Below are 13,465 nucleotides of genomic sequence, written 5' to 3' on the forward strand. Positions count from 1 at the left end.
GTCGTTATTTGAAAGTGCAGGTGATTATCGTGGTTAAATGGTAATAACGGCATACCGCAAATTGTTGTGACGAGGACATGGGTTCGATTACTTGCTGTTGAAGTTTAATTATTAAAATTTGAAAAAAATACACACCTATGTACAATGTTATATTTCGGTTATGGTATAAAAGCTTTTGTATTTATGTATTTCATTCATTTATGTATGTCATAACAAAATCAATTAACTAGGAATGTAAAAAGTATGATGATGCAAATCTTTCTAAAATGTAATATTTAATTTTAAATTTAATTATACTGAGATAATAAAAAATATTAGATTAATTTTCAATTGAATGAATTTATGATTTATTTATTAATTACAATCCAATTTTAGAATTTCCTTAAAAATACTATTCATTTTTATATCGACAGTAAAATAACCAAATAACTATATGATAATACTCAATTTAGAATATTATAATAAAAATACATCGGCTTGTTTCATCAGAATTTTATCAGATTAAATTAACAGAAAAGTAAAAAATATAACAAAAAAGTCAGAACCAGTCTGATGGTATCGGTTATGATAAAGCCCAGTCGCTGGTCAAATAAAATTTGTGTGGAAAAAAACTAAAAAGTAATTATTCTATTATATTACAGAATACATATATTTAAAAAAATTGACATATTAAAATACTGTAACGATTAAGAACAGGTAAATATTAGAATTAAAATTTTTAAAAAACTTAATCACATGATATTTCAGAATTTAATAAAAAAATGACAAAAACAAATCAACACTTCAATCAATGGTAATGGAATTTTCCGGACTTACATTCGGGATTTTGGTACATCCTCGAGACGCTGACGTCATCCAAGGACCCCCCTGCGAGTTTCTCGGCCAACTGCTGGAGGAAGTCCCTCACCTCCCCGCTACTGCCCCCCTCCCTGTCCAACCCCACCGCCGCTCCGGCACCAGCCGCCCTACTCACTGAAAAAGGACGACAATTCAATGTTTATCGATTAAAAATAAATAAATATAATGTCTACCAATGTAAAATATTAAATTTAACGAGAGTCGGTTATAATGCGGGTTTGAGGGCGGCGTATCTGACCCGAGTTATATGATCACTGCGGTAAAAATGAATTATGATATAATTCATATTTGAAGCACTAACTTTGTGATTCCCCATTTTAAAGTTAAAATGTAACTTTGTTTTAAAATCACTATTAATATTTTATTATTTTCATTCATTCAAACCCTTATCCGTACCCTAATGGTGCATAGGGCACTGCATCATATAAACGCAGTGTTATCTGGATCGTTAACATATGAAGGAAAGGTGATCAGCCCCCCGCTTCCGGTACCAGTCCAAGGTAATATTGAATAAATATAAGAGTGAAAAAATCAATAATATTTATTTGACCCCCCCTGGGAATCGAACCCGGGACCTCCAGAACGGTAGCCGTGCGTGCTGACCATTACACTACGGAGGCGGACATTTACTTATAACTTAATTATAATGTATACCGGTTTCGAAGATAACCGCTTCTTTATCAAGATTAATAGCATTAATCGGTCTTGATAAAGAAGCGGTTACCTTCGAAACCGGTAGACATTATAATTTAGTTATAATAAATATTTATAGTGATTTTAAAACAAAGTTAAATTTTGATTATATGAACGAATTATGATATTTTAAATATGTAAAATATCACAAATCATTATAAAAAAAATATATGTAATTTCAGGATAATAAATTTAAAAAAATACTACATTCTGCAAATCATAACAATGGAGGAAAATAGAAGGACGCCGAGGACCTGGCAGAAAGCGAACATCATGGCTTCGCAACATTCGCGACTGGACCGGGATAAGACGAGTTATTCCGGATGTCACAGGATCACGAAGCCTTTGCCATAGTAATCGCCAACGTTAGGGGACCTAACACGGTACACGAAGAAGATAAAATTTCAGGATATGGTGCAGGTACCTTTGAGATTATTCAGTTTGTTTTTTTCTTCCGACCAAGATCCAAAATAAAAATGGTCCCTCAGCAGTTGCAGGAATGAATGGCCGCCTTTGAGGTGGGATGTCAATACAAATCTGAAAAAAAAATACATTTGATAAATGCGTTAAGAAAACTCAAAGGTTAGCATTTTTTTATTATATCATAAATATTTTATTACACTCAACCCCTACCAGAGGGGTAAATATGTGAGGCTTAATTCCAAAACTAGATATTTGGAGCATGGAGTTGGGAAAATAAGGATGAAAGAACCCTGAATGCAGTTGAAATACGATCTCTCAGACGAATGTGCGACAAAACTATGATAGATGTTCGAATGGTAAAATAAGGAAGGAATGCAATGCTGGGATAAGCATTATCGATATAATTTTTAAAAAGGTGAGTTAAGATAGTGGAACGAATGAATGAAGAAAGCATGGATAAACTAATTCATAGGCAAAATGTAGTTTTAAATAAGAGCTGAAGAAGATCGAGGAAATCTTGGCATAATCAAGTACTCGTATTTCAAATACTTGAAAGTGGTCAGGTCAGGAGTCGGAATAATCAGCGGGTATGTAAAAGAGATGCATGAATATGGAAGAGGCAAAGATTGTTTGGAAAGATACAGTGGTGTGGCGTTCTGTTCTCTATTCCTACCCCTGCGACTAAGCGGCGTAGTGGTTAGTTTGTCATTTGTAGTTAGTTACATACGGATGTGGAACAAAATATGTTACACACAATATGTCCACACGTAGCATAAACCACACTTATGTTGCTATTTCATCGAAATATTTTCATTCTTAAAAAGTTGGTATGGTTAGTTAATAACTTTTATTATATATACTTTTTACAAAATCGACGGAGGAGATTAACTCATAAAACTCTAATGGATTTGGAAATTATTATTTAATAAATAATAATTCCATATGCAGCATAAACAACACTTATAATGATTAAAGAAAACACTTCGTTTTTTACCACATGAGTTTTAATATAGACTACATGTTTCAGAAGTTAAACTTCCATCATTCAGGTCTGTATAATAACTGTTATTATACAGACCTGAATGATGGAAGTTTAACTTCTGAAACAAGTAGTCTATAATAAAACTCAAGTGGTAAAAAACGAAGTGTTTTCTTTAATCATTGTAACATGTCTTACCACAAAGTTAATGCCGAAACAATAAATAAAATAACAACACTTATGTTCTATTCCATCGAAATATTTTCATTGTAAAAAAAACCTTTGGAAAAAAGTCGTTATGGGTATATTTTTCACCTATCATTAGCGCACGGGCGGCATCTCGTGGGACCTGGTCCGTCCAGCGCGCAGTTTTCACACACGGGCAGCGAACACGACACGCACTCCTCGCTCGTGGTAGTACCACATGCTGCGCACGTGATGCAAGGGTCGCCCGATGCCTGAAGTAGCGCCTTGCGATGAACACGTCTGAAAAGAAAATACTGAAATTATTTATCCATACATTTGAGTAGGAGTCGCAGGATCGCGAAGCCTTTGACAGAGTGACCGCCAACGTTGGGGGACATGACAGAACACAAGCAAGAGAAGATCCATACATTACATATCGCTCACTCCTTTCAACAACGTCATATATCGAAAATCCTAAAATTTCAGTTGTGTGTATTTTCGGAATGCCCAAAAAATGTACTATATCCCAGCAAAAGCGGCATATTTTTAACTTAAAATTTACCCGCTACAGGGCAGCAAGTGTTGTTTTTGCATTTTGAAGAAAAGGTATTGTTTAATAATTTTTTTAAATATACTAAATATTATTCAAATGAAAAAAATACATCGCGGTTTTACCTAAAAAGATATATTGCACAGTAAAAAGTTCAATAAGTGGCTTGATATTTATTTTTAATACATGTTATTTTTATTTTTAAACTTTAAGAACGATCTCATGAAAAATCAATTTTTTGAGATATGACGTTGTTGAAAGGAGTGAGCGATATCTTCTTCTTTGTACCTTAAATTATTTGAAAGTTTTCAGGCTTTTCAGTCCTATTTTCATTAAAGATATCGACGTTCAATTGTAAGATTTCATTTGAAAATATTGTCAATTTTTCTAAATATTCCTACTTTCAGTAAGTACCTTCTTCAGGAATAGTGATGTTATAGTCGAAAAGCATTACAGTAATCTGACTAGTATTTTAGAAGTTTTATGTTGGGAATACAAGTAAAGGAATTTAAATTCGAAAAAGGGGATTTATGAAAAAAATAAATTAAGGTTTTAATCTAAATTCTACTATTGTAAACAACCAACGTATTAAAACGGTATAAAATAATTTCAGTCTTGAATTTTTTTCGTGAATATCTCAGTTACTACTTCAATGATACTTTTATTTATCCTCCCCACACCCTCGCGCAATTCAATCCACGTTTTAAATTTTGCTTTTACGGCAACACATATGTATATATATATATATATATATATATATATATATATATATATATATATATATATATATATATATATATATATATATATATATATATATATATATATATATATATATATATATATATATATATATATATATATATATATATATATATATATATATATATATATAATATATATATATATATATATATATATATATATATATATATATATATATATATACATACATATATATATATATATATATATATATATATATATATATATATATATATATATATATATATATATATATATATTTTTTTATTTTTATATATGTGTTGCCGTAAAAGCACATATTTTAAAAATTTTAAAACACATGTGTATATATTATATGTACATTTAAGTTTGTTTAAATTTAAATTTTGAGAACGCGGCAACACATTTACCAAACATTGTTCAGAGCGTCGTTCTTGACAAGTGCTGTCATTAAGCATGTTTTCGAGTGTATTGTTGTTTCATAAATATTTAATATTTTCATCGTTTCACTAACATTTTGAATACTCGTATTAGAAATATGTGCTTCTAGTTTTAGAACAACGATTCCCTCATCAGATCTATACTTGACCTCATGGGGAAATGGTTATTCCGAAGCCGGTGAAGTAGAGCTTTTAAGTGGTATCACACAAAGTGAAAGATGAATGATAAGGAGAGTGTTTTATATAAAATGAATGTAGAAACATGCAAATATTACCAAAGTTCATTAACTAACCAACCAACTATATCTTGGTTAATCACGTTAGCATACCAATGCATGGAATAAACCGCAATGTTGCTAAATTTACGCAAATTGCTTCGGTATTTCTACATTGAAGCGTTTCCTCACACGCACGCGCCAATTCCCAAAGAAATTAATTGCCAAAATGAAATATATTTGTATTTTAAGTACATGCACACATATATGCATGAAGTACTCATAACGATATTAACTAGAAATAAACAACTTCATAATTTTATTTTTCTTATCGTACAGACTGGCTTATCTACTTACTGGCTGAACTAGTTCACAGTTAATCATATTTCTATTAATTATGATGTATGTACAATACACTGTTTATTTTTATTAAGACATTTTTATTGGATGTAAGTTTTGCACTGATTTTGTTTGGTAAATTAAATATAATAAAATAACAAATGTGTAGTTTTTTCCTCTTTTATTTTTTTTGACCAGTGACCTAGTCTCGACTTCATCAGAGTAGTCGACCATTATACTTTTATGATTATAGTACGTGGTATTATTGGTAGACCAGTCTGATGTTGGTAACGATGAATCCCCGTCACTGGTCGAATAAAATAGTGGTGGAAAAACTATGTGATTGTTGTTTTATTATTTTTTTATTAAGTTTTATCATTACCATGTATGCAACCCTGAGCGGCCTTAACATTGCTGGTACTTTTCTTTTCCTCTTCTTCATTAATAGTTCTTTTTATTTTATCTTTATTTCCTTTTCTATATATCATTAATGTCCTTCACTTACGTTATCTATATCCTATCAAATATATCTGTAGTACAATAATAAAAATAAATCTGCATCGAACCGATACGGTGCTCTGTGCACCATTTGGGGTAATAAGAAATAACAACAATTATTATTTACATATATTTTATTGATAATGGTACAAAATTTCTTAAAGTTAAAGTCATTTAAATATTTGGTCATGTTAAATTATCAGTCATAGTGAATTATCTGATCAGTTAATTTTGTGTACTGAGATTGTTATATTTACATCAAAATACGTTTAATATTTTTATATACATATTTATATATATATATATAAATATATATATATATATATATATATATATATATATATATATATATATATATATATATATATATATATATATATATATATATATATATATATATATATATATATATATATATAATATATATATATATATATATATATATATATATATATATATATATATATATATATATATATATATATATATATATATATATATATATATATATATATATATATATATATATATATATATATATATATATTTATAATATATATATATATATATATATGTATATATATATATATATATATATATATATATATATATATATATATATATATATATATATTTATATATATATATATATACATATATATATATATATATTATTTTTTGACATCTCATCAAAGATGAAGAAGAATATGGAAGTCTGGGCATTTACGGGGCTTACGACCGTCATAGGCTGGTTTAAGTGATCACTTTACACACGTGTAACATTCACCAATTCTACCCATTATTGACAACCACACTACTCAAATTCTTGGAAGTTTTATATATATGAACCAATTTAGAAACTTTGTTCTTGAATCACTAGAACTTCACTAGAGACATCTATTGGTGAGATGTAAAGAAGAAGTTAAGTTAGTTCATCTAGTGAAGTTCTAGTGATTCAAGAACAAAGTTTCTAAATTGGTTCATATATATAAAACTTCCAAGAATTTGAGTAGTGTGGTTGTCAATAATGGGTAGAATTGGTGAATGTTACACGTGTGTAAAGTGATCACTTAAACCAGCCTATGACGGTCGTAAGCCCCGTAAATGCCCAGACTTCCATATTCTTCTTCATCTTTGATGAGATGTCAAAAAATAATATGAAAATAACTCCTGTAATTGGAGATAATCCAGATTTTGTGAACAAGTATTTGGACACACTCAAAATGTTGTATATATATATATATATATATATATATATATATATATATATATATATATATATATATATATATACATATAAATATATTCTTCCATTATTCTTCTAACCCTCATGCGCACCTAATGGTCCATGGGATTTTTATGTTGATTGGTAGTTACTATTTGTAAGTAGGTAGGGATTATTTGTTTAAATAAATATAACTGTGAAAAATCACTAATATTTATAACGATCAACCTGCATTCAAACCCTTTTCTCTTCGAGACTTCTAGCATGGCAACCAAACGTCCTAGTGACCACGCCGCAGTAAAGTAAAAGTAAAATTTATATATTTTTTAATGACAAGTTTAAAAGCTAAATTAACCAAAAACATGAATATATTTGTATTGCAGTATATAAGCATTTATTGTAAAATTAGTACATTTTTGTCAAACTTATCACTATCAGGTTTACTAAGATTTCATTTTCCTTTTCAATACAATCATCAAGGGACAATCACGCCATTTAAATATATGAGCAAATTCTTACAAAAGCATTGCGTACTACATGCGTCTGGCGAGACACGGGTCAAGTATGGCTGATTGATGCAATGCTATAGTAATCAGTATACCGGTTTGGAAAGAGATTAACAACGTTAATTTTAACTTCATTTTGAGTTAATGGTGACCACTCGATTGGTTTGGTAAAAATCAATGATGCAACGTCCATGCATTACAAAACTATAATAATAAAAAAGAATACATATAATTCGGATATGTGAAAGTAGCCATTTTTGTACAAAATATATAATGTTTTAATGATAAGATTTATTTTTTATTGTTTTTGTAAGTAATTGGAAATGTTTAGATTTTTGACCTTAGAAATATATTAATTAGCATAAGTCTATAATCATTAAAAATAAGAAAGTAATAAATATTTTATGTTAATTTTCATATCTGAGAAATAAATATTCATCCATAAGTAATTTGTATTATGGTTTTTACAGATACAAAAAACTATTAGTTTATTTATGGAGAAGTATAAGTATATTTATAAGTTTTTTATTATTTATGGAGAAGTATAAGTATATTTATGGAGAAGTATATAAGTTTATTTATGTATATTTCCTTTGACTCTCCTCAACATTTCTAGTTCAGGACTTTTACTTTAGGGTACATTTTTTAACTGGCGACTAGCACTGACTCAGTCATTGGTTAATTCATCGTCTGATGTTTAAAGCTGTTAATAATTATAGTATGTTTTATCAAAGTCAATGGAAGCTTTCAAATATTAATTTACAGTAAAATTGGGATAATTTTTGCAACTGAGTTATGAAAAAAAATACTTTGCAAAAGTGGTCTATCACAGAACCTAGAGATTTTACATCAGATCAAAAGCGCGATGAAGATTTTAACGTATTTTGTCCAAAATATAAAAATTACCAATGAATTTAAAAATACCAAAAAAAACTAAATTTAAATAAATATTTTTTTAAAACAAACAGGTATTTGATATAACTGATATTTTTATTATTATTAAGCATTATGAAATTTTCTATTTATAAACTTTATTAAAATATTTATGGCACTGGTGTAAAATGTTTAATTTTTCCAATAAATAAAATAATTTATTTTTAACAACTAAATTTCCTTGATACATATTGCATGCTCGAAGCACATGGCATGGAATAAATGATGAAATCATTACACTAAAGTAGTATTAATGATACAAATTTGCATTTAACACTCGAGTTGCGTAACACTTTACATGAAAAAACGAAATAATATTGGCAGCAGTATAAAATTCAAATGATACCAATCTTTTAAATGTTATACTGCTGTCAAACAGATATATACCAATCTTCTTGATTCAATAAAAAAGTACATTTGAAAGATATTGATAAGCATCATTTATACAAATATTAAAAACGTTTTTGCCCAGGGTATAGTCAAATTTAAAAGTACCTGTATGTTTGTATTTTATCACGTTTTACAAATTGAAATAAACATTTTAAAAATACAAACGTGAAGTAAACTTGAATTCGTTCAACTAAAGCAACCAGAATTTAGGGATATTTATAATTTTTTTAAATCAATTTATGTTTACGTAAAGAAAAATGTAAGAGTTGCCATAATGGCAGCCTACCTATCTACGACGTAAGATGGAAAAAGAGAAGAAAAAGTAGTTTTTGTAATTTAATAAATTATGCATAAGAGAGGTAGTTATTTATTAGAAATTGCTGAAATGCGAATGCTTAGATGGTCATCTAGATTTTTCCTTACAGACAAAATAAAGAGTTCACACTTGAAAGCTTGGGTCATCAATAATTGGATTAAAAGTAAGGTTGAGTTGATATGGGCACATAGGATGTAGAGAACCTGAATATATTGTAAACCAGGCAATTTTCACAGATCTTCCTTGAAAGACATCTAGAGGAAGACCAAAATATTAATGGATGCAATAGAAAGATTACATGATTCGAAGGGTAACTCGCTAGGGTAATTCGCTAGGTAACGTTATATATGATAAAAACACCTATTTATAAGCTAAGAACGAGGAGAACTGACCCCAATGGTCTAAAAAGACGAAAAGTTAAGATGAAACTAGAAAGAAAAAGAAGAGATAGTAATTTTTTGAGTTATTTAGATACGATGAATTACAAAGTAGAGACAATTTTTTTATGAACAAAAGAATAAAGGTAATCATTTTAAAAGTCAATAATTGTATGTATTCGATAGACTGCTGTGGTCACTTGAAAGTTTAATGGCCATCATGAGTATGCCGTAAGCACACCGCAAGTGAGCAGAGCGTCGAAGAAAGAGTTTTGCCCGACGTAAATTACGTAACAACGGGCAAGTGTTTCTCGCATGGGTGTTGTACCAGTTTCGCTTGCATAATCCGGTGCCTTTACGATACTCTTTGTTGATACTACGAGCCCGGTTTGTTGGTAAATTCCGAAAGGAGGTCGACCATTTTGGCAATCGGAGTATTAACGATAATTTACCAACAGCATTTCTTAAAAACCGGTTCAGGTTTTTTTTAGATTAAGTTCAAAATTCTCGATTTCGTTCATTGACTGCGGCGGAGAGATAACCTTGCAATACCTCGCATTGTTTGTATAGATAATGACGTTATGAATGAGGGCATGAAAATAAATTTGTCAACCTTCAGGAGAATAATTTGACAATTTACATACTTAATAGAAGTGATATAACGGCCTGATATTTTATATTATTTTACAAGTATAAAACATTAAGTAGTTATCAGTATTTTGAAAAATAATAAACAAAAGCTAAACTTTGGTAAGGAATATTCACAATGTGAAGGAGATTTTTTATAACAATTTTCAAAAGTTTTGTCGTAAATCTCACTTCTTACAGAGCCATTTATTAAGAATCAATTAAAAAATAACTCTTTTTTGTATTTTATTATGTACGATAAAGTTGTATCTTGAATGTCAAAAAATATATAAGTCATGTATATTGTCTTATCCGCATGAATCCTGCGCTCCAGAATATATTCAATGGAATGCGGAAGACGTGACGTGAGATCAGGGTGAAAGTCATTACTGCTATATGGAAAAGGAAATGGAGGATGAAAATTAAAAGGAGTAACGGTTATTTGTACAAATTAACGACTAATCTTAAAATCAAAATAATTTTTTGGATCAGTTTTATAACATTGTTCATTATCGTATATTGCTTTGCATTTTAAGTAAATTTATTTTTATTTTGTATATTAAAAGCATTATTAACTTTGTGGTATGGTAATATAACACTCTCCTTATCATTCATTGTTCACTTTATGTAATACCACTTTAATAAACATGAATAAAGTGTTTTTTAAAGTGGAAATACACAAAGTAAACATTGAACGATAAGGAGAATTTCTTTTAAAAATCAACATTTTCTATTTGGTTTTTAAACTTTCAGTTACAATACATTTATTTTTATTTTTAAAATAACAATTTTAATTTTATTTTACTTGTCAATGTTTAAGCTCACAAATCATGATATAGTTAAAATAATTTTAAACATTTAGATATTTGCGTAATGCTCTTACCAACTGCTTGAAAATGAATTCATAGTTGTTCACAATACATTTCTTTTTGTAGTTTAAATTTTGGCCTGAATTAGTCAGTTGCGTTAACATACTCATATTGCGCTCAGCGTCTGATTTAATCTCGTACCGCATAATTATAAATTACCCAATATTATTTTAAAAGAGTACAATTAAATTAAATAAAACTTCTTACATAATATTTTATATTTTTTTTAGATCACGAATCAAAACAGTGCAATAAAAACTTCATATCGATACAAGATAAAAAAATTTCATAAGTAAATTTAATATTGAACAATGACAGATTTTTTCTAAAATAAGAAAAATATTTGATCAACTTTGACCTTTAATGATAAAAAATATTTTATTATATTATTTATTTGTTATTTGACATTGAACAGACAAATTTATCTTTATTATTGAGATTAACATTTGTTTATATGATTTTTATGTTTATTCCATATTGATTGATAATTTAAACGGAAATAATAAAAATAACGATTTTTTCACCAAATTACTTTTCAAATAATTATTTTTTAAATGATAATAGTTGATTTACATAATGTAATAAGTAGAAAATGAATTCAATGCGGAAGAAAACGTGGTTTTAAGTTAATTTAACAGTTTTCAAGACAGTGAATATTATTTGTTAGTATGATTACAAAATGTTAATGGCTTTAGAGAAAATTTAAAATATTTATGTTTACAATAAGTATCAATATGTATCTTTATATCACATATCGAGTCTTATAAATTATAACAATAATGCAAAAATAGATAACCTTCCTTATATTGATATTGATATAAGAAATTTAAAAAAATACTTTTTAACAAAAAATTACATATTGCACCTTAGTCAGTTCTTATTATAAATAAAATTAACAAAATAATCAAATATTTACTTAATGTCTTTAACAACACAAAATTCAGCGATTATTAGTTCAGAAACACACGATTCTCAAAGTCTTAAGGTGAATTGCTCATCGTCGGAGTCATTCCACAAGGATCCAATTGGTCTCATCGACATCCTGGCCATCTGCATTTCCATGGAGACAATTTTCAGCACGACGACTTCCGCGGTGCACAGGATAAAGAGGAGAAGAAAGAAGAGAAGGTTTGTTCCAGTCTCCTCGGGGTGTAATTTGACCTCTCCTTCCTGTTCAATCCAGGCTTCTACGCTTCTTGATTTGAGATCAGTCAAGCACTTCATCCAAGCCATCTTCACTTAAAAAAAATTCACATCAGACCGCAATATTTTAACTTAACTTTTAAATCGTTCGCTGAATTTCGTATATTAATATATTTTTAACTGCAAATATTTTCATATTGATACACCAATTTATTGAAAACAATGTTAGCATTCAATTTTTATGTCAGAATTTTATATATTACTGTATTTTTAATTGCAAATATTTTCATATTGCCACACCAATTCATTGAAAACAATGTTAGCATTCAATTTTCATGTCACATCACGGTATTATATGTATTGGCATATGAAAACACCAATGTATTGAAAACAATGTTAGCATTTAATTTTTATGTCAGAATTTTATATATAACTGTATTTTTAACTGCAAATGTTTTCATATTAAAACACCAATTCATTGAAAACAATATTAGCATTCAATTTTGTATATTGCTATATTTTTAATTGCAAATATTTTCATATTAAGACACTGATAGAAAGCAGTGTTAACGTCCAATTTTCATGTCACATCACAGTATTATATGTATTAGCGATATTGATCGGGGTACTAAACGTACTAAACCAAAAATAACGAGCTTTAAGAGTAAGTATTGCACCGAGATACGCGCCGTATTAAGCATCAACTCTGTCGAACAACTGAGCCAGGTTTCTGTTCATAGACGACAAGCAGAATACGTATGGCGGGGCAGCCGGTATGCGCTTCAAGGACGCGAGAATCTTATAAATTTCTAGTACAACAGACTAATTGCCTCATTTCTCATACGCTGATTATAAGTTGATCTTGGAAAATATACAACAACAAAAAAATGTTATAAGCTCACCTCTCTTAGACCTTATTCATTAAGGTAAAATTAAAGGAAAATATTATAAACGAGAATGTATAATAATAAAACAACAACCACAATTAAAGATTTTTTCCACTTTCATTGTGGCTTAGTGGGTCTCTGAATTTTTTCATTTTATGTAGGATAATATTTAAAAAAAAAAAAATTATCACAGTTTTTGTAAAAAAAAATGACTAGTGACCAGGTTTTACTGACATCGTCAGATCGTCAGTCTGATGATGTCGGTTA

At 28.6% G+C, this 13,465-nt stretch overlaps 2 protein-coding genes across 2 annotated transcripts; both read right to left on the reverse strand.

Moving 5' to 3' along the window:
• Positions 1-816: 816 nt before the first annotated feature.
• LOC148298168 (uncharacterized) lies at positions 817-5,661 on the reverse strand (the record flags this gene model as incomplete). The annotated part of the gene is made up of 4 exons (XM_088277077.1): positions 5,630-5,661; positions 3,269-3,439; positions 1,976-2,088; positions 817-972 (listed from the first exon to the last, which is right to left on the reverse strand). Coding segments are annotated over exons 1-4 (472 nt in total), but the record flags the coding sequence as incomplete, so codon positions are not given.
• A 998-nt stretch (positions 5,662-6,659) lies between these two features.
• LOC148298169 (uncharacterized) lies at positions 6,660-13,024 on the reverse strand. Its single transcript, XM_088277078.1, has one exon. It carries the CDS (start codon positions 12,399-12,401, stop codon positions 12,141-12,143), a length of 261 nt encoding a protein of 86 aa, XP_088133204.1. The 5' UTR covers positions 12,402-13,024; the 3' UTR covers positions 6,660-12,140.
• Between the last annotated feature and the right edge of the window lie 441 nt (positions 13,025-13,465).

Source organism: Brachycentrus maculatus, unplaced genomic scaffold, assembly GCF_059751285.1.
Source record: "Brachycentrus maculatus isolate JH-2025_06_01 unplaced genomic scaffold, ASM5975128v1 h1tg002437l, whole genome shotgun sequence".
Taxonomy (NCBI): Eukaryota; Metazoa; Arthropoda; class Insecta; order Trichoptera; family Brachycentridae; genus Brachycentrus; species Brachycentrus maculatus.

Coding starts and splice junctions, on each gene's coding strand:
- LOC148298169 (XM_088277078.1), bottom strand. CDS start 12,401: ATGGCTTGGATGAAGTGCTTGACTGATCTCAAATCAAGAAGCGTAGAA.